The 25469-nt window shown below is 42.1% G+C and overlaps 1 protein-coding gene across 8 annotated transcripts in view; it reads right to left on the bottom strand.

The window, feature by feature from the left end:
• The window catches only part of AGFG1 (ArfGAP with FG repeats 1), a 72802-nt gene that overhangs the window by 47273 nt on the left and 60 nt on the right, over window positions 1–25469 (bottom strand). For 7 of the 8 annotated variants that reach the window (XM_019491736.2, XM_019491735.2, XM_019491737.2 and 4 more), the window contains exon 1: window positions 7044–7317. The exons of the other annotated variant lie outside the window; for it this stretch is intronic. In XM_019491736.2, the coding sequence (XP_019347281.1) occupies window positions 7044–7210 (167 nt within the window). In that variant the 5' untranslated portion in view covers window positions 7211–7317. Of the gene's footprint in view, window positions 1–7043; window positions 7318–25469 lie in introns of those variants that run through there. 8 annotated transcript variants of the gene reach the window in all.

Below are 25469 nucleotides of genomic sequence, written 5' to 3'. Positions count from 1 at the left end.
AATTCATAAAGAAAAGGGGAAAAAAAAGAAGATTGAGAGTTAACTTAAAACTATGTTGATTGGCATTGGTTATGAAAAACAGGTCTTATCAGACTTTTGCTATTACAAGCCTAATTGACAAAAGATAAGAATATTGACCTAACAAAACCGAGTATTGCATAACATCTTGGTTAAAATGTTACATTAAACAAGAATGCATTTCTTAAGTTAAAAACAGGGTGACTGGCTTTAAAAGAAAGAGGCATTTTTCCACTCATAATTACCCAGCAGAAATCAAATTTTGACATAAGTTTATACATTATTTTTATCTATTATTTGAAGCCTAGCACAGTGATAAGAACAGGTTAGTACTACAGCACAGTCTAGATCTCTTTGCATGTTGGGCTCATTCAAATATTCAGTTATTGCCAAATGTCAGCCACCCAGACAAAAAAGTGAAGTCATATTTACAGGACAAGGCACTGCCTCCTGGAAAGCAGCAGCTCCAAGACAGACCTAGGGTCAAGGTGACTAACTGCACACGTGTGCCTAGCATGAAACTTTGGCTAAGAGGGCAAAGTAATCTTGGTTCTATGAAGAAGAATGCCAAAGAGGTGCAACATCCATGGCCATGACCAGAATAAAAAAAACAAATTTGCTGCTAACCCTTCAAGAGTTTCCAGCTCAGCTAGACCACATATTCAGGAAGACAAAATCTTGGCATGAACTTACTGGAATCTTTTGACAAGCTGTTCTACTGCTTAGTGGTCACCCTTGCCATTAAAAATGTGCACCAACTTTCTAGCCTGGGTTTCCACTTCCAGCCCCTGGATTTTGCTATGTCTGTCTGCTAGATTAGTGATCCCCTTATAACTAAGGACCTACTCAATTCATGATTTTGTGGAAGTCATGAAATTGGGCATTGTCTGCAAAATTGGACAGTGTCCACAAAATCCCAGGGGGTGGAGGGGAAAGGGTGGTTTAATAATAAATTCTGGCTCTCCAGGGGGAGCCGGCAGTCCTCATGGCCACTGTGGTCCAGCTGCACAGCCTGCTGGGGTGGGGGGAGGAGGGGCACCAGAGCAAAGGGGAGCAGCCAAGATGGCATCCACCCCCTTCACTGACTGGCTGAGAAAGCTGCTTGCCATGCACCCCCCTCAGCCAATCAGCAGCAAGGTCCAGTGTGGTAAGGTCTGGTGTGCCCCTCCGGTGTGTCCAGAGGGGGCAATTTCACTGCTGCTCTGGTCCCAGTGCCACCACTGCCAGCTGCCTGGCGCAGCCCCAGATCTTTCCAGCACATGGGTGGAGGCAGGGCAGTGAGCTGGGGCTGCGCCAGGCGGCTGGTGGCAAAGTTTGGGATGGATGCAGCATCCTCCCAGCGCCCACTCCAAGCCCAGCTCCGGCCGAGAAGAGCCCCGCACAGCCCCAGCAGCAGCCCGCCCTGTACAGATCTGAGGGGCACATGCTCCCCACCCCCTCCCTGGTGCAAGCAATAGCAGGAGCCACCTCCCCCCACCCTCAGCACGAGGCATGGCTCCGCCCCACCTGGGCAGTGCCTGCTCCTGCCCCCTCTGTCACCGCAGGGGATGTTGATCTGCCCCCACCTTCCCTCCCCCCTCCCTTTTCACCACACCAGACTTACCAGCTGGAGGCAGTTGTATCAGAAATCGGATCGGTATCGGCCAATATGCCTCCTTAAATATCAGCTGTCGGTATCAGCCCCAAAAATTTCTATCAGTGCACCCCTACTTATAACAGAAGTACTTAGGTGGAAAGAAACCTTATCTATTATGATCAGTTACATGCTTAAGACCAGAACTTATTCCACCTATTCAGCATCTAGGTGCCATTTCTTTTCACCCATTTGGTGTTGTTCAGAAAGGTTAACACAAAAGGTATGTGGGTCCTCTTTACTGCTTTTTGTGATTTAGTCTAAAATAATGGCTACACATCAACCGGTTTCCATCCAATAAAATGGAGTTGGATCGCACTTCAAGACTTCAACACCAAACAGGTGGAACCGAATCTGGCCCTTAGCATCACACAATGCTTCCAATTTTGCTGAACAACCTCTTGGGAATCCCAGTGTATACAATGTGCTCACTTATACATATATCCTGAAAGATGTCTGTTTTGTGTCAAATGTACAGTAGTTTAAAACTATGTCCATCCCCTCTGAATGGCTCAGCTTTCACTCAGTTTGTAATATGGGCATTTTCCTTGTTCTTTAGTCAAGATACTTAAAGTTAGAGAAATGTAACCATGATGAGAGACCTGCAGCTCCCAGAGGGACAGAATGGGGGCTGGGATTAATGCAAAGCAGAATAAAGGCTGCATTGGTACATGAAATATTTCTATAATTAAAGCTGTTGAAATTTCTTTTAAGTTTAAACTTTCTTGTGAATTCTTAAACCTGTAATTTTTATTTTAGCAATCATTACAATATTCACTCTTTATATTTAGGGACTTACCGAAATCACGATTTCACAGATTTTGTGAAATCCAGCATTGCCCGCAAAGGTTGGCAATGCCTATGAAATCCATGGAAAAAAAAAGAAAATTTATGGAAAAATAAAATGTCATCTCCCCAGGGGGAGCCAGCAGCTCTCAGGGCTGTAGTAGCCTACCAGGGCACGGACTACCTGCTCAAAGGGCTGCCAGCAAGATGGCTGCCTCCCCTGTCCCCTGCCTGATCTGCAGCAAGGTTTGCCTGTCATGTGGCCCCACCCCCCTCCATCAATCTGCAGCAAGCAGCGGGGCTACATGACGGACAGACCTCATAGCCAGAAAGCAGCAAGGGGCAGGGCTACTGGGGCCTCTTAAGCAGAGGCAGAGGGGGGCACGCTCTGTCCATGAAATAGCTGCCAGGCCTATATTCTGCCTGCAAAATCAGGGGGCAGCATCCTCAAATTTGGTAGGTCCCTATTTATATTACAGATATTTACTCAGCCTAGCTTCATTTTTGTACAAAAATGTGCCCAGGCATTTTCTTTGCTTTTCCACAAGGTATTGGAAATTTTGTATCAAAATACATGCATGTTATTTCTAAGTGAAGGCAATGGAGCTGGCAGAAGGGAGGGCAAGTGACAGAGGGCAAAGGCCATGCGGAGGGAAAGGAGGGGTTCAGACTGCTCAACTCCTCCACTGGCTTCCCCCCCCCCCCCAACACTGTTTGCCCCACATTGCAGCAGCAGGGATGGGCAGAACAAGTTTAAGACAACCCCCAAGTAATTAGATTCTATACACAGAACGCTGACAAATTTTCTATATAAAGAATCTAATTTTGGGAGGTCATCTTTAATTCAAAGGTATCTTGGTTTTGGGCAAATACAGTAATTGAACCCTCAAGTGATAACCAATTTTTTCAATGTAGTTCCTACATCTTCTATCCAGGTAATTTAAATAGCATTTTAAAATAACATAAATAGGAATTAAACAAGCAGGCTTTCAGACTACAAAAAAGCCAACCTCTCTAGTAACTACTGGAGAAAGGAACCAGCTATTGCTCAATCTTCTTTAAAATGCTGATCTATGAAAGTTGGAAACAAGACTATGCAGCAAAGGATAAGAGCAGCTGAAAGAAAGATATGCAGAGACAGATGGGAGATGAGCCACAGAGGCATTTAGTCAAAAATCTCAAAGGGTGATTTTGAGGTATGGAGCACAGTAAAAGAGAGATGTTCAGAAAGCCATTACATCAAGGCATAGCATTTGAAAGGTTCTCCATGACTTCTCTATAAGACCAGGAAGCAGCCCACCCTGCTTACATTTTTCTGGTGCACCTACTATGATCACTTTTGCCGTGAAGCTTTCCACCTGTCAAACAAATAAAGACACGCATTCCTAGTACCCCCCGACCCCCCTAAGACACCACGTGATGCCAACCAAAAGGCAGAAATGGATACACGTGAAAAGAAAACCAGAGCGGTGGACAGCTTATTTTTGTCCCTGCCCACCAGATGCTCCAACAAATATGCATAGCTCACCTAGTACAAGCCTTGCCCAAATCCAGCATATTAGGATTCCTCACTGACAGCACAGGAACAGAATGACATATAGCCACAAAGTCAAATCACAAGAGCAGAGGGCGTCAAGAGGCCACAAACTCTTAAATTCACTATTTTGTTGTATTCTACTTTTAAAGCTAAGTCTTCATTATAAATTTTTTGCTTATAAGTTAATGTAAGCCCAAACTTGAGAAAGGCCATTAGTGAACATTCAAAACTGGACACAAATGAAGGAGTAAATACATACTATGATGTATTGACTAAGACCACTAAAACATTTAGCTATACCGCACAATTCCAGAAGAATGGTCAGACAGTTAACTGTCAAATCTGGAAGTTCAGTCAGCAATAGTTATGTCTAATACTATGCTGCCCATGGAAGTATTTTTTTTTTTAATTAAAAAAAAAATAAATAAAAAAAATCACTGCTCTTTCATTTTTCTCTTCCAAAGAGATACCTTAATCAAAATTAATCACCACTTTAATCTGTATAAGAGGCAAATCTAGAGATCTTTTATTTACACCATGCAAACAACTGCTCTCACTATATCACATAGTTAGTGTTCTTCAGAGCTGGACTAGGGAAAACACACAAACAAAGCTATCAAATATGAAGTACTGGTATCTGCTATGGTAGTGCAAGATGCAGATGAAATAACAACAATATAAATAAGCCTCCAAAGTATTCCACATCACAACCACTCCAACAGATGTGGAAAATTCCTTATTTTGGAGTCTTCCTTAAACTAACTGATACACAAGACTTGTTTATTTAAAGCTTCATAATATGAAATGTTAAATTTCTCTTCATTGTTGAATTCCACCTTCAAAGTTAAGGGTGTTTTGAGATTTTGTGTGTGTAAGAAACAAGTCAACTTGAATTATAGTTGTATTTTCATTGACATACTCTCTTTGCAAAATTTCATTTTAAACAGCAAAACTTAACTAGAACTGTAGCTGGCTTATCGAGTAAGTGCCACTTGTCTTCCATAGCAAATTAAAACTAAATGATGAAACAAAACATCATAGGATAGGTTCCTATAATGTTACTTATTATGGCATTGTATTTTATGCAGAATATATGATTTAAGAAATAAGTGAGAGCCAAGATAAATAAAGCCAAGTTTAGGTAAAACATTTTAAAGTCTCATAATGGTTAATTATTCCATCTGTAAACACAAGATCTATTAGATCAGAAAAGTGTTTTTAAAATCCTCTTTAAAAAGTTATTGCATTTGTTAACGGACTAAGATTGTTTCACCAGCTAGTGGGTTTAGTATGCAAAATGGTGTCAAACACTGAACCAGAAAAAAAAGTGATCGGTTTTTACCCTGCCATTTGATCCACTGTAGGTGCATCCTTTAATATTATCGAATACTGGACTAGGGCCTCTAGTCCATAAATAGCGGTTCTAACAGGTGACAGAAGAACCCAAATCCACTTCAAGCTATGCTAAGCATCTCAGCTGAAATCATTGTGTATCTTATTAAATGCACTCATACTAGTTAAGCAGGACTAGCTACCCCACTAAGAAGTAGTATTGTTATGTGTGATTAAATTAAATTATACCGTTCATTCAAGCAGTAAGAATATTAAGCTTATACACATCACCTTAAAATAGCTGCAAATGCAAGCAGCTTATTAGTTTGCCGTACCAATATTAGGGACTACCCAATATTAAAAGCTCTAGATTTCTTTTCAGTTGTACAATCTAGATTCACTCTGTGTTATGAATAGGCTTCATGCAATAAATCTATGCAAAACATAGGAGAGAATAGAAAAGAAAGAGAAGAACTAATTGGGAATCTGATGGAACAATAGATAGCTTGTCGATGTAGATTCAGCATGGAGCTGAAATGTTTTATCTGTTTAGAAGTTAGTAATGCTGTCAGCCAGGCACAGAAATAGTACCGAAGGGTGCCTATACACGTGCAGCGAGGCTGCTGCGACATGCTGTAATTGTAGCTGTAATTAACTGAGTCTGCTGGAGTGAGGTAACCACCGCATTCCAGTGTCATGTGCATCAGCGTCCCTGCACTGAAAAGTGGCGGCAAGGACACTACAACTAAAGCTTGTTCAATGAGCTTTAGTTAGAGTGTCCCTGCCGCCATTTCAGCATAGGGACCTGATACATGTGACACTCCGGAAGCTTTAGAGCATCCCTCAGACCCATGCTAATTAAAGCTCTCCCTCTCCTGCACAGCACATCTACAAACACCCTTAGTTTTCAATACCTTCACCATTCGTTTATCCATTCCTGTCAGAGGATTCTTCAGATTCTTGGATGATCTATTAAACTCCTACATCCAAAGCATAGATCTAGACCCCTGAACAAAATATCTGTCATTTAAACACTTAAAAATCTCCGATTTTTCTGACCCTTCCCTCAGAACCTAGCTCTGTAAACACCTGCACACGTAAACAGCCTTACTCATGCACACAAACCTGTTTATCCAACAAAGCCCTTAGGGACTTTGCCTTTAAATTATCCAAATTTAATCCACTAATATTCTATCAGACCGGTTTAGCTTTATTTCCCGAAGTTTCCAGTGAAAGCGGAGGAAGACCAGCTTGTTCATGCAAGCTGTCTGGCCACCTAAGTCACAGAAACCTGTAATGCATTTTAACCCTTCCGGCATCAGCAGGCTGTGAAAGGAAAGTGGTGCGGTGCTGCAGCTGCGAGGGTCTGGGAATGATGCCAGAGGCAAGGGTGGCTTGGACCAACTAGGGAGACAGGATAGGGTCAGACAAGCTGCAAGACCTCCTTCCCCAGGAGGTGATCCGGCTCGACCCCAGCTGGTAGGAGCCACGGTCCTGAGAAGTCCTCGCCTCTCAGAGCCCGACTCATGGCTACAGGATTTGCCGGCGCCTATCCCCGAACAAGCCCTTCGACGTTTTAAAAAAAGAAAAGGACCAAAAAGGAGGCGACCAAGTTCCTGCTCCTCCCCCAGCCCGACCGCCTCCAACTGTTCCTCGGCGGCCACTTCCAGCCGGGCAGGGAGTCGCGGCTCCACCCGCCGGAGCCCTGAGCACGACCCTCGGCTGCGCCGCACTCACAGGATGCCGGAGCAGGAGGTGCAGACGAAGCTGCCCACGGTCATGTCGGTGTAGGTGGGGCCGCGCTGGTCACAGTCGAAGCACTTGCGGTTGGGCGGGAGGCTGCTCATCTCCCGCAGCAGTTTCAGGTGCTTCTCCTCCTGCTTCCGCTTCGCGCTCGCCGCCATCGCGCCGCGCCGGGGGTAAGGGGGAGGGGAGGGGCCGGGCCGCGCGCTGCGAGCGGGCGGCGACGCCGGGCCCAGAGCGGTGAATGACGAGTGAGGCGGAACCCGCACGACACCTTTACGGGAGCCGACGAGCGCCGCGAGGCCGCGCGGGGCGGGTAGGGAGAGGCCGGGCGCCGCTCGGCGCGCGCCCGCCGCCTGCAGCGCCCCCTGCCGCCCGGGCGGCCTCCGGCCCAGCCCGCACCAGCGCGGTGCTACCTGCCTTGCTCTGCCCGGGGCGCCGAGCCCCTCCCCCGCCTCGTTCCGGGGGGGCCCCGAGGGCATAGACCTCACAGAACTGTCAGTCATACCGTTGCCAGGGCATTCTGTTGCCCCTCCCCCCTGACGCAAGCCGGGCCCTACTGGCATCTGGGCCGTGCAGGGGCGGGGTGGGCACCGCCCACCGCCCTCGCCCTGCCAGCCCGTGGGGTGCCCGCGCCGTGCACAAGATAAACTCACCGTGCCAAGTACGAATCCATGGAGTCAAAACCGTTTCCACAGGACATGGTCTTCCTGAGTGCTTTGCCACAGAAACCCCCCTGGATTATTTTTCCATCGCCAAAAGATGAGTGAAAACTGAGAGCTGGCATGTTCCCAGGGGGACCAGGAGCCTAATGCAGGGATGGGGGTGTTATCTTGAGCCTAGGAAGGTTTGTATTAATTTGAAATCTAAACCTATAGAAATCCCTCCTCCCGGTAGGGTAGCTGACTGACAGAAACTATTCTGGGAGGTTTTTTTCCCCTCGGACATGACCTAATGTCATTCTTTTTTTTTAAATATCCTGTTAAAATCTCCTGGATTGCTTTCAATAGCCACTGGGAGATCAATGCTGATCCCAGTCGACATCCAGGAGGTTGGCAACCATACCTCAGGGTGAACGGGTAACGCAGCCTCCATTCCAAAACTGGGCTTCTGCTGAGACTGACCACGAGGAAGCTAGCTAGGAGCATGGTTACCACTTTACAGTGAATCCTCCTCAACCTTCTTACTCGTTAGTGCAGCGACAGGAGGTCGGCATTTCCCTGCCGAAGTCTGCACATCCTGCCCTTGTGCAGCAAGGTTGTAACTAGCCTGTGCTACTGGTAGCATAGGTGAAAATAGGAAAATGTATTTTGTACTAGGGTTGGTTGAAAAATTTCAAGTTTGGGGGGAAAAACTTTTCAATTTTCAAACCACTCTGCCATAAGCAACTTTTGGATCAATGATTTTTAAATGCGTAGTTCATGGTAAATCTTTCTAGAGCCGGGACAAATGCAATGTTTTCCAAAGTAATTCAGGCTTTAAAGCAGAGACTAAGGAATGAAAGCCCTTTTATAAAATGTTTGTTTCAAAACTCATAGCAATTATAACTGTATTTGTTTATGTTGTAGAAGTGAAATAACATGTATGTATACATTCAAACAAAAACTTTCTTTAACCTTTTACATTGCCCTTGCTTCCCAAAAACAACCATTCCATTATGAACCTTTTCTTACAACCAGAGAGTCAACAAGTTCAGCAAAGCTTTGCATTTGCAATAGTCTCATCTAACTTTATGACATTTGCTGATTAATATATTTCCAAAATAATCCCTGCCTGATCTTCTGGTATTGTTTCAAAGGAACTGTTAATACAGCTTCAAAAAAGCTTAGTGAGTATTTTCATGGCAATCTTCAGAAGAAAGTCGAGTTTATGCAAAGAAAATTGCTACAGATCTTTGTCTCTTTTGTTATAAAGAACAGACATACGTATTCTTCCCTATCTGAATTTGGTAGCCAATAATAAGCCATACAACTTCCTCCAGCAAAGGAAACAAAATAGAGCTAATTGTTTCATAGAACTTACTGATATCCTTGAGGAACCCTTGGCACTGCCCTGAATTAAACCTTCCCAAAGTCTGAAAAAATTGTATTTCTGCTTTGTAAAGATACTGCTTTTTAAAGTATGTTTTTGAACTTAGTACAGCATAGTTTAAATAAATGATTTAATACAGTTTAAAAATGCTGTAATTTAACTTACAAAGTTGCCTAGCAGCACTATCTATGATTAGTTAATATAAACATAACTATTCTTCTGGGGGTTAGTGATCCAGCTGCATTTAAAGTGTATTTCTCTACCTTGGTGGTCGGTAGGCATCATACTATTGATTTTAGTGAAAGAAAGAACTGAGCATTAATCTTTTTGTCATGGTTTATTAAATAAGAATTTAAGGACCAGTTAATGTAATTTGGCACAGTTCCATTGATTGCTATAGGAATTTTACCATGGACTTCCATAAGACTTTGCCAGTTTACATCCGGTTGAACATCTAGTCACAAGTCGTAAGTTTTAAAACATGATTAAATATTGTACTGGCCTTGAATTTCTCTCTCTCTTATGGTGGAGGCTACATTAATGAAAATTATGTAATTATTAACTACTGCAATCTGAGGTGGTACCTTATAGCCTAACTTGGTCAGGACACATTAACTTCCATAGCCTACAGCCTATTCATCAGATGCTATAGCCTATGAAAGCTCATGCTTCTCTCAGTGACTCAGTCTATAAGGTGACATCCTGCCCCGCTTTCTGTACAACTTCAGAATAATGTCTACCTCTCTCTAACTGTAACATTGCTTACCTATCTGGCTGTATGTATTTTCTAAAGCACTAATTTCTAAAATGTCTAGGCATTAATTTTAGAGAAACACACACACACACACGCACACACACTTTCTTCCGTTAAAGGGCCAAATTCTCTTTCCCTTCCTCATTTTTCACCTCTCTCTAAAGTGTTGTTATGCATGTTACTTATTTAGAAGACTCAATGTTTCACAGCTAACAGACTTTTAACTTTTGCTTTCTATTAAACCAAGCTAATACAGGAGGGTTTAATGGTGCCAGTGAATAAAAGCTGACAGTTAAAAGCCACACGTAAATGCTTTGGAGAGCAAGAAGCAACCAGCACAGGGACGAGCAATTATTTTGGGCAGAGGACTGCTTACTGAGTTTTGGCAAGCCATCGAGGGCTGCATGACAGGCAGCACAGGGCAGATTAATATTAATTTTCTAAATTTTTTAGGGGCCCTGTGGGACGGATAGAATGGCCTGGTGACCTGCATCCAGCCCCCGGGCTGCATTTTGCCCGCCCCGACCTAGCAGTTTAATTTCTAAAGCTATCTTTTTCTGCCAATCCCCCCCTCAAGCATAACAAGTTAGATCTTGCTCCCATCAAAGACTAGGGAGTTTTGCCGTTGACATGGAAACAGAAATGGGACAAATTTTAATTCCATACATCTTTAGTATTTCTGCATGAATATATTTTTATTATATCTAAAAAGGTTTTAAATTAGCACTTAAAATCCTGACCACACTTAAGCAACACTTCCATTGACTTCAATGGGATAAGGGTTTCACCTAATATGCCTATTTATTCATGGTTAGATTCAGTACCTCCCCACCCCATACCAAAAAAAAACCAAACACTCACTCTTTCTCTTACAGGCATTCATTAAGGTTTACAAAATTTCAGACAATTTTGCTGTAAACCATGACCACATTTACAAACTCAAGTTCCTGTGTTAAGTATTTAAAACAGACAATTCATTTCAAGAGGAGCTATGAAAAATCTAGCCACTTCAGTAATCAAATGTGGATTTAAGTGCTTGACTGTAGCCATCCAAGTTTAAAAATACCTAGCGTTGGAGTTTGACATCCATTTCAATGTTCCTGTGGCGGCGACGTGCCACCATGGCCTTGAGAAGAGGTGAGGGAAAACTGCGGGGCACACAAAACCTGGAAGCAGACCCCCTGAGGGGGGAACTTGCCTCCGGCAGACTCGGCGGTGCTGGAGTGGGGACCGCGGCGGCAGCCACAGCTGCAGTCACGTGAGCTGGCATTACGCCGGCTATTTAAGCAGCTGTTCCCTGTGCGGGAGGCAGCCGGTCCAATCGCGGCGGCCGGCATGGCCGCTGCAGGAATGTTTAAAAGCCCCAATAGGACCCATGAGGAGGAGGAGCCAGAGAGAGAGAGAGAGGTGGCTGGCAGCACCTCCGGTATGCTGAGGCTCCTGCTGGGAAGAGGCATGCTGTACCCATGCAGTACCGGCAAGCGAGGCAGGGGAAACCTTTGAACCCCTGGCTGAGGCAGAGCAGGGGAGACACAGCAGCTCCCTGCTGAAGGCGGGTCAAGAGAGACTGGTGCTTCCCCTAGGAGAAGTAGAGCAGGGGAGGGGTTCGGAGTCCCCTGGAGATGGTTGGGGAAGGGAAGGTGGATCTGCATCGCACACCTCCCCAGGAGAATATTATCCCTGAAGAGGACAGGGAGAAAAGACACCAAAGGACAGGAAGGAACTCCAAGGAATAGAGAGAGAAGGGACACGAGCCAGCTAAGTTGTTCAGCTGCGTGCTCTTCCCTCCATCTGAGGCCTACTACGGGGCAAGCCCACAAAGACCGAGGCTAACATCCGACCAGCACATTAAGGGGTGGCGAGTGGACAGGGTGTAGGGGAGGCGGAGACCCATGGAACATCACGCCTAACAACTGTGAGTACAACCGTGTCAAGGAACCCCTCTGGGAAGATCTCCAGTGAAACCTTCTTGTGAGAATTTAACAGCAAAGTCGTGGCAGGCGAGTCGAAGGGCGGGGCTACCTTACCGACAAGTGATACCATCGACAACCGACATCACAGTTCCCATACATAATCTTTAATTCCAAATTAATTCAAAACCTATCCTACCTCTCTGATTGCATATGATGCTCACCCTATACTCTGTGTATGTGTATCACTGTACCTTTTTCCCTTCCTTTTTATTTTCTAGTTTGTTACCCTCTTCAGTGTAGAGACCTTTGCCTTTTTATTTTAGTCTCTAAAGAGAAGAGAACATGGAATCAAATCAAATATTAATAAACACCAAATACTGAATAAAAAATACTAATAAACCCCATCCTTTTTATGGATGTACCATTCTCTTTCATGTTATCAAATATCACTCCTGTTCTCCTACCCATTAATCTAAATTTCCCACTCCTACAATCTTTCCAAACAATTTTTTTCTGCATCTTCCCATACTTACTGTCAGATTTACACTTCTACATTCAGGCATGTATTGGCCAGCTGTTTATTTCAAAAGCACTTACATCTGTCTGCACCTTTCATAGCTTCTAGCATTTCTTTCTTCATTACAAAAGGTTTCTTACACTTGTGATTTTGCTTTTAAAATAAAAAGCAAAACTTAAAAGCTAGTGCTTTCGTGGGTAATCATTTCTGGAAGCCCAGTCTTTCAGAAGCTCTTAATGGAAACTAGTAACAATATATGTTATAATTTACAAACATATATTCTGGGAGAATAATTATCAGGAACAAAAGAAACAAAGAACCAAGAGCGTGCATTTGGAAGATGAATAAGACACACACTGCTTGTCACAAGGATTGAGGTCAATAATATCCATTCTAAAGCAATTAACCCAGCAGGCTAAGTGACAAAGAGAAGGATCACACAGGAAGACTAATGGTCCATTAAAACCATCTTGCTTCACTACTGATGGACCTACAAAATTAATCCTGGGATTAGCTATATGGGATCTGTGGTGAACTGCTAGTACCAATTTGCATGTAAAGGATTCTTTGAAAATGTTAGCAAAAATTACAGCAACTCTGTCTGATAAAAATGTTCACTGCTATGTTTCATTTAAGATTCTTTCCAATAAATGTAACAGGTTATGTTAGCCATTCTGCTTCTACAAAGTATCATCAAAGTTAATAATTATTTAAAGTAAAAAATGTAATAGTGGAAAACAGCTGAATTAAAAAAAAAAAAATGAATTACAAAATCTGTCATTATTTAAAATGCCACTTCTTTTTCACTTCCACTCCCATGATTTTAACATAATGGCAAAGGTAAATTATTTATAGATCTGCTTTTTCCTATAACTCCTGCTTGTTGGAAACAGACTGCACAGTAAAGAGGAAGAATAATCACAGCAGCAGTTCAGCTTTCAGGAACCCAGAAGCGGATTTTAATTTTTTAAAGCAAACTTTTTAAAGCAAATTTTGAGTGCCTGTGAAAGGTTATGGCATCTCAGAATACTGAAGTGTTCTCTTTATGCGCAGACCGAAGAAAGTACAGCAAATTGTCCTACATATATATTTAAAATCCAGGCCTATGGAAATCACTCCTCAGGGTTGAAGGTTAATTCAGTCTCCATTCTAAAACTGCGCTTCTGCTGAGACTGTTCACAAGGATGCTATTTGTAGGAGACTGATTAGCAGTTTACAATGAATTGTCCACAAACTTCTAATTCATTTCACATAGGCTATTTAATAGATGTAATAATAGAAGTTCACATTTACTGCTGACTTGAACTGGATTTGAGCTTAGATAGTCTACTGCATAGGATAACTCAGGTGTAGAGGGACAGGAAGAGATGGGTAAAACACGTGTTAACTAAGGTAGCCCACTTCCTACTCTTAATCTGGGCCAGCTCTTCTTCAGGCTTTTGGGACTGTAGCCTAGATTCCTTTAGAATCATTTAGACTTTCTTACTCTATTACATGTTACTTGGAATATGTAATCTGGCCCTGAGCCATAAGGGGGCTATGACTTGAATGGCCAAAAGAAACCAAAATCCAAGCATGTTACACAGGCTGAGCTGCTCACAGAATGTGCCTTCTGTGAAAGTACGTAAACCACTGCTTAAGAATTATTTTCATTTATGAAAATACCTAATGGAATGACCTAGGGAAAGGAGGGTAAACACAGACAAAACAATAAATTGGATCCAGTTGCCAACAATCTTACAAGTGATATTTTAAATACATACAAAGAACTATAGGGTTTTCCGTAATATAACGAAGCAACAAACAAGGGATTTTTCTGCCCAGAGTAAGAGTCTGTCCTTGCACTCTTAGTATATAGGAATTATGAACTGTACTATAATAATGCAATAGGTAATAGGATTTTTTTCTTCAAGTGCAAGCATGCAAATCTTTCAAGAATCCATGATTCGAGAGACAGACAGAAGGCAGTTTATAAACTAGCAAAGTCATAGATGCATACATTTTTGTAAGCAGAAGTCTTACTTCATCAGATGCTATGAAGGGCCTGTAGGAAGCAGAGCTTTTAAACAGAAAGCAGTGATTAGAATACAAAGAGTAGGGAAGGGGGAAGAAAAAGAAGGGAATGCTGCTGGGAGAGGCCAGGTGGGTAGGAGAGAGAAAAATAAAGTAGTTAACCCACTTAGATTAACCAGGGTTATATAAATTAATCCAGGTAATGGGAGACAGACAGGCAACCACAGAGAGAGAGCTAAAATGCTGATGTTGGCAAGGTGAAGTTTGAGGAGCCATACATATGTTAATTTAGGAGAAAAGGTAAATGAACAATAACAAGGAGACTAAAACGTCAGGAGAAAGCCCACCAGAAATAAACAAGGAAAGTAAGGTTTTATGTATTGTGAATAATCAGCTTATAGTTTCTGATCAGTTTTTAGAACTCAGAAGATATAGGATTGAGAAATATATAGAGATAAAATGGAGCCAGAGAGGGGTTCTTTACTAGTGTGAGCTAATCTGCTGGAGGCAGGGTAGATTTATACTTTATAGACTAACCAGAGTATGTATACCATGTATACTTGTGCACATGTGTATACACACACATGCACACACTTTGGTTAGTCTATAAAGTGCAAATCTGGTCTCTGGGATTTGGAGTCCATAATTACAGCAGCAGGATTCTGCAGGGCTGCTCATCACTTCCTCTTCCTGTTTCCAGTTGTCTCTGGGATTTGTAGTCCACAGTGCAGCCAGCAGTGACTGTCAGTAAGTTTGGCAGGGCAGGGCAACTCTGTACAAAAGGGAAGTGGGGTTTAACTCCCCCTCCTTGGCCCCAGGCCCCAGCTGGGGTATGACTGGTGGTGGGGGGGCAGTCCCTGCACCCCACTCAAAACCCTTCTCTGTTGGAGCAGGCAGCACAGCCCAGCCCAGCCCAGGGCTGGAAAGCATGTGGGGGGACTCTGATTTAACTTAAACCAGGAAGGGGCCTGGGACAGAAGTTTCATAAATTGATTTGACCCAGATCAGTTAAGTCTGATACTACATTTAACAAGGTTGATCTTAAACCAGTTTCGGCCATTTTGAAACTGGTTTATGTGCACTGAACTTCTTTTCTGTTACAAGTTCAAACCATTTTCTGATGATTTAAACCAGTTTATGTGCAACTTCTGTCCCTAGCCCAGAAGGTCAGTGCACATAAACCGTTTTCAACATGGCCAAAGCCAGCTTAATATAAACCTGAATGGATGTAATATCAGACCTAAATGATTAAGGTTAAATCAGTTTATTGGACTTCTGTGCCAAATCCCCTCCAGATTCAAGTTAACTCACAGTCCCTCAGCATCCCAGGATGCTTTGCACCTCCCCCACAAACCTCTCCTCCCCTGCAGGGCAGGTGGGCGGGATAGCCTTAGCCCACGCTGTTTGCTCCAGCCAAGCAGGGAGGTGTACCAGGGCCATTGCAAGTGCATGGCTGCATTTCTGGAATCAAAAGTGAACATCTGTTTACTAGCTTATTTTTTCAATCTATGCAGCTTAGACTAACCTGCAAAGATTGAACTGATTCAGCCACAGGCTTTATGGCAGTCTGTACTTAGCCAGGGTCTTGCTGCCAGGGAGGGTAAGGGAGTGGAATAGGGAGCAAGATTCCAGGGGTGACTGCTTAGGGAGATGCATGCTGCGAGGCTTGAATAGTGTTCTCTCTCAATTCATAAAAATGCAGGTTTCAAAAGGGTCCATGATTTAGCATGGATATTTCTGTGATTGGCCCAAAGTTCCTAACTTAGATCTGCATCTTTGAGAGGTCTTTCAGCACTGATGCCAGTGAAAGGCATTGCTGGTAGCTTAGAGGACCTGTGTATCTTTTTATTCTCAACTTGTCTTTAAGCAAGGCCACAACAGCTTGAAAAGTGGTTAGTCTCACGCTGTATAATTTGATAAACTTTAGTCAAATTTATATAATAAATCAAAATCCTTTGGGCCACTGCTAGTTTCTTCACATTCCCCAACAAGGATATTTTATCAGGACTTTTGTGAAGGCTCTTTCTTCCCACGGAAACGTGCAGGAGTCATAAAATACGGTTTTCCAGGATTATTTTTCACATTCCATCTAAAAGACAAGTTCACCAGGATAGACAGGTCTAAAATAACCTACAATCTTCATTCCGCATTATCTGCTTGCAAAAGAAGAACTTTAAACCCTTAAGCTGCCAGATACTAGAAACAGGTACCTGACTTCTCATTGGCTTAAAGACATTTTAATCATTGTCACATCATGCCATTTAATGTTGAGAACTACCATCCATGTTGCTGGTAGGCAGGCAGGCTCCAAACTACCACAAAGAATTGAGTTAATTATAGGTGCAGGAGAATTAGCTAGAAGGCTCCCAAAAGCTGAGAATTAAATCTCTGGCTATTGCAGATAGCAGTATTAAGGGTGACTCTCATAGGTATTACTCAGGATTTTGTGACCAGTTTTTCCCCTTTCACATTGCCTCTACCAAACTTTTAGTAAGGCTACCATAAAGCACCTGACACAGGGGTATCAAACCCATCTGTGCCGTCAGGCTGGATTCAGCAAGGAACCTCTTAAGCCAGATGAGACCCAGTAGGGGTGGCAGGGCAAGGAGCACTGCTGACATTAAAGCAGCCATCGCTTACACCCTGCCTCTGATATACGCATCCTAATCTAACTATGCAATGTTATTCCACTGGAAGTAGTGGGTTGGTAATTCTTTCCTAAATTCATCTATTTGTAGTTTATGGCCTAGAAATGTTGTAAGTAAGATTGGGGCCCACTGTGCCAGGCCCCACACAGTATACAGTAAATGTTCCCTACCTGTCACAGACCAAACAAGAACTTGTCTAAAGAGTCAAGACAAAAAAAAAAAAAAAGGATTTGAAGAGAAAGAGATTTTTAGGATAAAGTCCTTAAAGATGCAAAGTAACTTCCCAAGGTCACATAACAGTTCAGTGACAAAACTGGCAGAACACAGGTCTGCTGACTTCTGGCTCACTGCTCTTTGTTAGTTCATGCTACTTCTCCTGGTGGTAGAGTGAGAACTACAGGGACGGATCCATGATTTGGCAAAGGGGAGCGCAGGAGCAGCTACTCCCTCTGCTGGGGTAGCTATATCTCCACTCTCATCCTCCTTGACACACCCCACAGTGGCAGCCTCTGGCGACTGCCCCTTCCTTTCTGCTGCTACCATTTTCCCACTGTCCCAGAGGTAGGGAAGGTTCAAAGCTGCTCCTGCCTGCTCCAGCTGGGCTGGGAACAGTAACAGCTGTAGAAGTGAGATGGGCTGGGGTGAATTCCCCCACCCTGCCTAGTCCCCTGGGGAGCAGGTGTGGGAAAGAAGAACCCCCTGCTCATTACCTCTTCTGCTTTCACTGTTCCCAGATAAGTGCCCCACTTTGAAACTTGAAACTTTCCAAATGCAGGGAAAGCAGCAGCAGAGGGGGGAACAGGGAAGGGAAATCCAGGTGGGAGAGAGGCTCCCTGGCTGGATCCAATCCAATCCAAAAGGGGGTGAGTATAGCCACAACACTCCCCCCTCTGGATTTGCTGCTAGAGAACTGATGAACACTCTTGTAAATGCTAATTTAGGTGAGTTACTTGAAGTTTCTAACATTACTTTTAGAAGAGCAACTACTCTTAAGTCCTTTGATTTCCAGCAGCAGTGACTTCCACAAGAGTATTATAGCTTCTCTTAGAAAAGCATTCATTTTGGCTAAATCCATTCCCATTCAATTCAACTGAATGCCCTCTTGTGATTTCTTTTTATTGCAATGGCCAGTTGGTTTTCTTTATAGCATTAATAATCTTATGCCACCCTCTTGCCTCTTTATTTCTAAACTTTTTCAAACTAATTAAGTCTAACCATTGAGATCTCCCTCACAGAGGTACCTCCCCTCTCCCCACTAAGCCTACATACCTTTAAATAATTTTCTATTTTTGCTGTCTTCTCATAGAAAAAAAAAATCAAGGAACGAAAGAGTCAGCAAGCAGAGAATAAAAAGATGTTGTTACTGAATTTCAATGGTATATTTTAAAAGTAACTAGCATAATATATATTTTTTCAGTCTTTCCAAAGTTTTTACAATAAAATATTGCCTTCCCTTGGTAGCATAGGGACTAATCAGGGGAGCTTTAGGAAATGTCTTGCTTACAATTTAAATTATTTCTTGGCAAGTAAACCATGTAAGTATTGAGAATCAGTACATTAATGAAGGAATGGGTTTCACATTTTCCACTGGAAGTTCTTGAACCTGCCCATCTGCAGTATTAACTATTTCAGGTTTAGTGGAAAGCTGTCACATTTTGGGAAACCCTTTCAGCAGATTTTCTTTCTTTTTAGGCCTAATGTTACAGTTTACAGTTTTTTTCATCATTTTTTTTCATTTTTAGTAAGAAATCTCCTAGTATTTGTGATTTCTCAGGATGCATTTGTTTGATTTCCTTCTTGCTTAGTTTGTCCAGTGAAGTTGAAATAGTATCAACATTTTGACCTTTTCTCTATGTACCACAGTCCTTGGATTTCTACCATATTTTGTTTCCTGGATTCTATTTCTAATTTGCAGGCAGAGATTGTGTAGCAAAAAGAATCTGCCTTTATATTGTTACAGTAAGTTTGTCTGTGAAGGTGAACCATTCAAGACCACTGCATTTTATTTTTCACGCCATCCTTACTAGATCCTCTCTTTTTAGAATGCAAGCTGACATTTTTCCATTGTTGTTCCTGAAACCACCATTTTATCTTTGTGATAACTGCTCGTGTGGCTGAGTCCCTGAAGTGGTACTCTGCAGGGTATAAATTATAGAATGTTTTCCAGGCCTTTTATGACATGACTGTTACAGGTTGCCTTTAAGAAGATGGTCACTATTGGAACTAGAACCTGCTGCATCTGAAACAGAAGTGATTTGTGTTTATTATTACAGGCAGAAATTGTAGAATAATTGGGAGCCATAGCAAACTATCACCCTATACTTAATGAATATGTTAAAAAGAAGAAAGTCAGTCTAAAAGTTTGGAGAAAGAAGTTAATGGAATTGTAAGAAACTGACATGACTAAAGCAACCCCAGCTAGGAGAGGAAGTGACTGTTTTGGATCCCAGGGTCTGAAGAATGGATTTTAAGGAGGAAGAGACTCTTTAGGACATCCGATTAATTTGTTTCTGGCATAATGTAAAAGGGAAAGGAAGAAATTTATGTTATATTTAACAAAATAAAATACAAATACTTTTTTGTACAATTTGTCTAGGTCAGGGGATGGCAGCCTATGGCCCATGGAGTCATTATATCTTGCCTGCATAACTGGAGCTTCAGTGGCATTTGGCAGTGAGGGACTTCATCCATGCTAGACTGTGGCTTGGTAGAGCGCAGTAAAGTGTGTGGAGAAGTGGCAGCAGCATCCGGACACTAGCATTAGCCTGCTTTGGACACAAGCTGAACCACTCTGGCCTGACTCTGGGAAATGTTGCTGATCACTGGCCTAGGTGAAAACTGAGGTAAAAGAAGCCTAGGCAGTTATTTTGGACAACAACCACTTTGTTTGTTTGTTTTCTAAAGAACCCATATTGTGAGCTTGGAATTAGAAACGCCGTCTGAAATGGAAACTGTACAACATGAAAAAGAAAGAAGCCAAACTCAACAGCGACATATATTTTCTAAGCCTTTGCAAGAAACACAACTTCGTTCCCCAAGGACTAAAGATCTATAATCCCCTGACTGCTACACACAACTCCAAATATGCTTCACAGCTATGCAGAAGAACTTCAGAGAAAATTAGAAATCATCTACTTCATCTACTCTACTCCAAAAGAGACTAACTCAGGAAGGAAATCACCATATACTACAACAACTTAAAAAGACAGAAATCCATGCATTTTCCCTGACAATATACAATGGATACAAAGAGACTACGAAAAACTTTCTACAGCATTCATCCGACATAAAAAGAAGAAATGGAACAAATTATTCCAAGAACAAGCTCCCCAGCCACAAAGCAACCAGAGGAGCAGCACCAACACCTTACAACATTCGAACCTCAAACTTGATGAAACTGAAAGCAGCAACCAACCCACAAATATTATCAATCTCTCCACACACACGCTTACCAAAACTGAGAAATCTGTCCTTTCTAAAGGCCTAAATTTCTGTCCAGAAAAAACCCCTAATAAAATACTTCAATGTGGAGAACTAGAAGAATTCTTCCGACGCCTGCGCCTCAAAGAATATTTCCACGAGCAAACTGAACCCGCTCCCAACAACAACTCATCCTCTGACAACATTCAGGAAAAGATCAACGCCAAAAAGCCCCCAAAAACGTCAGATTGGACACCTCACGGTGGACAAAACCCTAACCTTGACCACTACATTGACTGCTTCAGGGAAAGAATGAACAAAGAAATAATCAGCAACACACGCCACCACAACAACCTCTCTCTACCAGAGAAAAAGGCCATAGAATCTCTAAGATGTAACCATCAAATAGTAATAAAACCAGCAGATAAAGGAGGAGCCATAGTCATCCTAAACTGTGAATACTACATAAACGAAGCCAACAGACAGCCCTCTGACACCACCTACTACAAAGAACTACAAGAAGATCCTACTCCCCTTTTCACCAGAAAACTCAACAATACCATCAGATCATTTCCATCAAGACTACAAGAAAAACTACAGACATTGATCCCTCCCGCTACCTAACCCGGGGACTTTTTACATGCTCCCTAAAATCCACAAACAAGGGAACCCTGGCAGACCTACCATATCCAACCATGGGACCCTAACTGAGGAAATATCAGGTTTTGTTGAATCAATCCCAAAACCGCTTGTCACCCACAGAGCAAGTTTTGTACAAGACAAGACACTACAGACTTTCTACGGAAACTTAAAAACATAGACCACCTTCCCAGCAACACACCGCTAGCCACCATGGACGTTACCAGCCTATATACCAACATCCCACACCAGCATGGCATCCAAGCCTGACTTACATATCTACAGGAACAAGATTACAACTCAGAATACAGACCCAAAGATATTACTGACCTTATACACTTCATCCTCACACACAACAATTTCACTTTTAATAATCAACACTTCCTCCAGATGGGAACAGCTATGGGCACTAAAATGGCCCCACAGTATGCCAACCTTTTTATGAGCCACCTGGAAGAAGACTTCCTCAAGAACTGCACCATCAAACCCTTGATATACTTAAGATACATCGATAACATCTTCATCATTTGGACTGAAAACCTACAATCTCTGATTGAGTTCCATCAGAAATTCAACAATCACCATCCCTCCATCCGACTTTCCCAAGAATACTCCAGCACCAACATCTCCTTTTTAGACACGATGATCAGTATCCAGAATGATAAAATACAGACCATGTTATACAAGAAACCCACAGACCAACATACATATCTGCACAGAACCAGCAATCACCCTAAACACACCAAAAAAGCTGTGATATACAGCCAAGCCCTCAGATACCACCGCATTTGTACCGAAGAGAACACCCGGGATTGCCACCTCACCAATCTTAAAAAGGCTTTCACCCAGCAAGGACACTCCTCCAGAGAGAGAGAGAGAGAGAGAGAGATCGCAAGTTTGAAAGAGCTACCTGGATACCATGTGAAGAACTGCTGCAGTACGGAAACCCCGCCCCCCCACAAATTGCACACCGCTGGTTATGACATATCACCCCTCCCTTGAACCTGTACGAAAAATCCTCAAACAATTGCAACCCATACTAAAAAGAGACCCTGTTCTTAAAAAGCTTTTCTCAGAGCCACCCATCCTAGCCTTCAAACAAGCACTGAACCTCGCTAACTTCATCACCAGAAGCAAACTTCCTCAAGCCCAGAACACACCAAAAGGATCCAGACTGTGCTATGACAAGAAATGCAAAACCTGCCAACGCATCTCCACCACCCCCACTATTACTACACCCCACAACAGAGCCATCAGCATCTTAGGATCTTACAGCTGCACCTCCAGAAATGTAATATATCTCATCCAATGCACCAAACGCCCTGACGGAAAATATGTAGGAGAGACCAAACAACAACTGCGCACCAGAATGAACGCACGCTGGAAATCTATTAAAGACAGAAATACCCAATTACCTGTGGGGGCACATTTCTCACAAGAAAACCACTCTCTCTCCAATCTCTCAGTCCTGATCCTCACAGGAAACTTACACAACACTTCCTAGAGACAAGCCTATGAACTCCACTTCATCAACCTCCTGGGTACTAAAAATCATGGACTAAATATAGACATTGGATTTATGACACATTATAATCTGCCTGACAACCGACTCCCCAGCACAGCCTCTGGCTTCATTACTTTTCATTCCATCCGGGAAGAGCACACACCAACTGCTGAAACTTCCTTAGCCTGACGAAGGGTTTTTGAACCCGAAAGCTTGCTTAATAACTATTCTCCAACTATTTGGGTTGGTCTAATAAAAGATATCAGATTCACCCAAGGAACCTTGTCTGCCATTTAAAATACAACACATTTTCATGTCTGTTGCCTAGGCACTTGGGTCTTTTCCATTTGTTGATGGAGTATTACTATGTGTCACATCATGGGAGAGTTAAATAATAGCACAGGGCGAGTCACCTGTTTTGCAGAAATACTAACCAGAAAAGCATAAGTTCTATGGGAATAAAGAGAGGCCTTTGTTTCTCTGTGTTAAATAATTTTCTTATTGTCTTAGCAGTCTTACTTATCACCAATACCGACTACTTTTCACTAGTAATAGCCCTAGATTTGGGGGAAAGAATTACAGATAATCAGATGTACATTTTAACTAAGGGATATGTTATCTCAAAATAAAATATAAATGTGTTTAAACTACAGTTTGTCCATACAAAAAGGCACATTTCCTGTCCAAAGCCCCCTCAGAGGTTCCACTTCATATGCAGTCCACCACTTACATGGTACAGATTAAGAATAGGCCTATGGACACACAGGCGGAGGAGATAAGATCCTCATAGAAACTAAGGAGAGAATCCTTTTGACAGGTGCATAGAAGCATAATAAGGACTAGGAGAAGAGTGACTGACTTATAGGGCTACAAAGTACAAAAATAGAGAAGTATGAATGGAAACTCTAATTCTCCAAGTCTGATTCATCACAGAAGTACAGGATAATTACATCAAAGAGAGTGGAAAAGCCAGCTGAAAATTTTAGAACATTTCAATTGAGAAAAAACAGAAGCTCATTACTTATGAAAGATAAAAAGGATCTAAAAACTCTAAAATGCCAAGACAACCCCTCAAATACTAAAGTTAAAATAATGCAGCATCTGAGTGTAACAAGGGGGATCTAGTTGCCACAAATCATGTGAAGTACTTTTCATAACCTCTGCTATGACTTAGAACTTTATTACCAAGGTACCTTCAAAACTGTACCAAGGTTCCCTAAATGTACCAACCAGTCTGCAGGCTTATCAAGGTCTGTACTACACGGGAAGAGTTTCATATGAACCAGTAAAAGGATTAATGAGATACAAAATGCCTCAAGGATTAAGTGTAAAAAAAATACTGGAAAAATAAAGGAATTGTTACACATGAATAGTACCTGGAACAGCATGTATTCACTTGGAAGAGAAGAAAGTAATGGCAGTTTTCATGTATTGTAAAGAAAAACAATTACTACAGCTGATTATGGTTATCATCAGTTTTCTACTTCCATGCCCACATAAACAAGTTTAACTGCTGAAAAGGGAATTCAAAACTGTCCCTCTTGCCAAAATTAACTTCTTTTGAAGAATAATTCCAGTAAAGTTCCTTGTTTCTAGAGAAATCTGGGAGAAGGCTGAGGATGTGCTACCAAAGCTAATGAAGAGGTATAAATTCAGTTTTTGTAACTAGTTGGTTGACTGACTTTCTGTTCTAAATCATTATGTTAGATGTGTTAAATCCTGTAGAGCCTGGTTATTATTAGCTATCTTATTATTTACAGCTACTGGTAAATTGACTGATTTAAATAAACACATTCTGGACTCAAACTGCAAAACAATCACAGTGCCCTTTGATTTTCCCTTCTAAGAGAACACAATGTTGTTTTCAACAACAATTGCAAGCTACAAGATGTACTTGAACAAAAAGAAGGAAAGAACGCTTGTCCAATGGAAGGATCACATGAAGTGGATATCAAAAGACTAAATGATCTTAAGAGGTCATAAAAGGCTCACAGATATTAAAAGGAAAGTTTAGTTTAAAGGTTGATCTGACAAAGAGACCTGTTGCTATGGACAGGACTCCTTTCATTCCTACAGTTTCCTATTCACGATAGGAATAATTTCCTATTGTTCATTAATTTTTATTTTGAAGGGAATAAAATGAGCAAAAAGCGAGGAACCTTGGAGACCACAACATCAGAAGAATGAGTCAAGGAGAAAGGCTTTTCTAGAGATGCTAAATAAAAGAGAGAAGTGTATTTCTTTTCCTTTTGGACAAGAAATCCTTCCAATTACAATAAACTTCGACAACTTTTAATTTGGGGGATGTATAATAAACAGGGAAAAACACTTAGCTGAGCAGTTTCCAGGGAAAGCAACTACAGTAGCAGGTGACTAGAAAAGATGGTAGGATTCAAGCCCATGTGAAAAGGCAAGAAGACACACTACAAACATATATGTCACCTCAAACAGGCACCTGCCTGCCTAGCTCATTTATATCTACTTCCATCTGCTACTGACACAATCAGACCTGTGAAAGAGACGTTGGCAACTATCAACTAGACAAAAGAACTGTAGTAAGCTCTAAAGCAAAATCATCCTTTTTCAGGCTGGTTTGTGTTCTGGTTTGAATGTGAAAAGGCAAGAAGACACACTACAAACGTATATGTCACCTCAAACAGGCACCTGCCTGCCTGCCTAGCTCTTCATTTATACCTGCTTTCAGTGTTCAGCTTGTGAGCTTTTCAATACAAAGGCTTCCTATGATTTAAAAAAGGCTGACCTCACTACTGGCACTTTATACATAAATAGTACTGCTCTAACTTCCTCTTCAATTAACAGCTAACTGTTGAAGAAACTGGGAGCAAAGAAACAACCAAACAGCTAAGAGAAAAGGGAAGATAGTGTGACAGAGTTTGTCTGATAAAATGCCTGTGTAGTGATGCAATAGAAAAACCTAAATGCAGGAAAATGCTAATTTTGACTTGCAAAAAGAATGCACT

This window comes from Alligator mississippiensis, chromosome 7, assembly GCF_030867095.1.
Source record: "Alligator mississippiensis isolate rAllMis1 chromosome 7, rAllMis1, whole genome shotgun sequence".
NCBI lineage: Eukaryota > Metazoa > Chordata > Crocodylia > Alligatoridae > Alligator > Alligator mississippiensis.
Note: the sequence above shows the minus strand (reverse complement) of the source record. Positions and strands in the feature narration are given on the sequence as shown.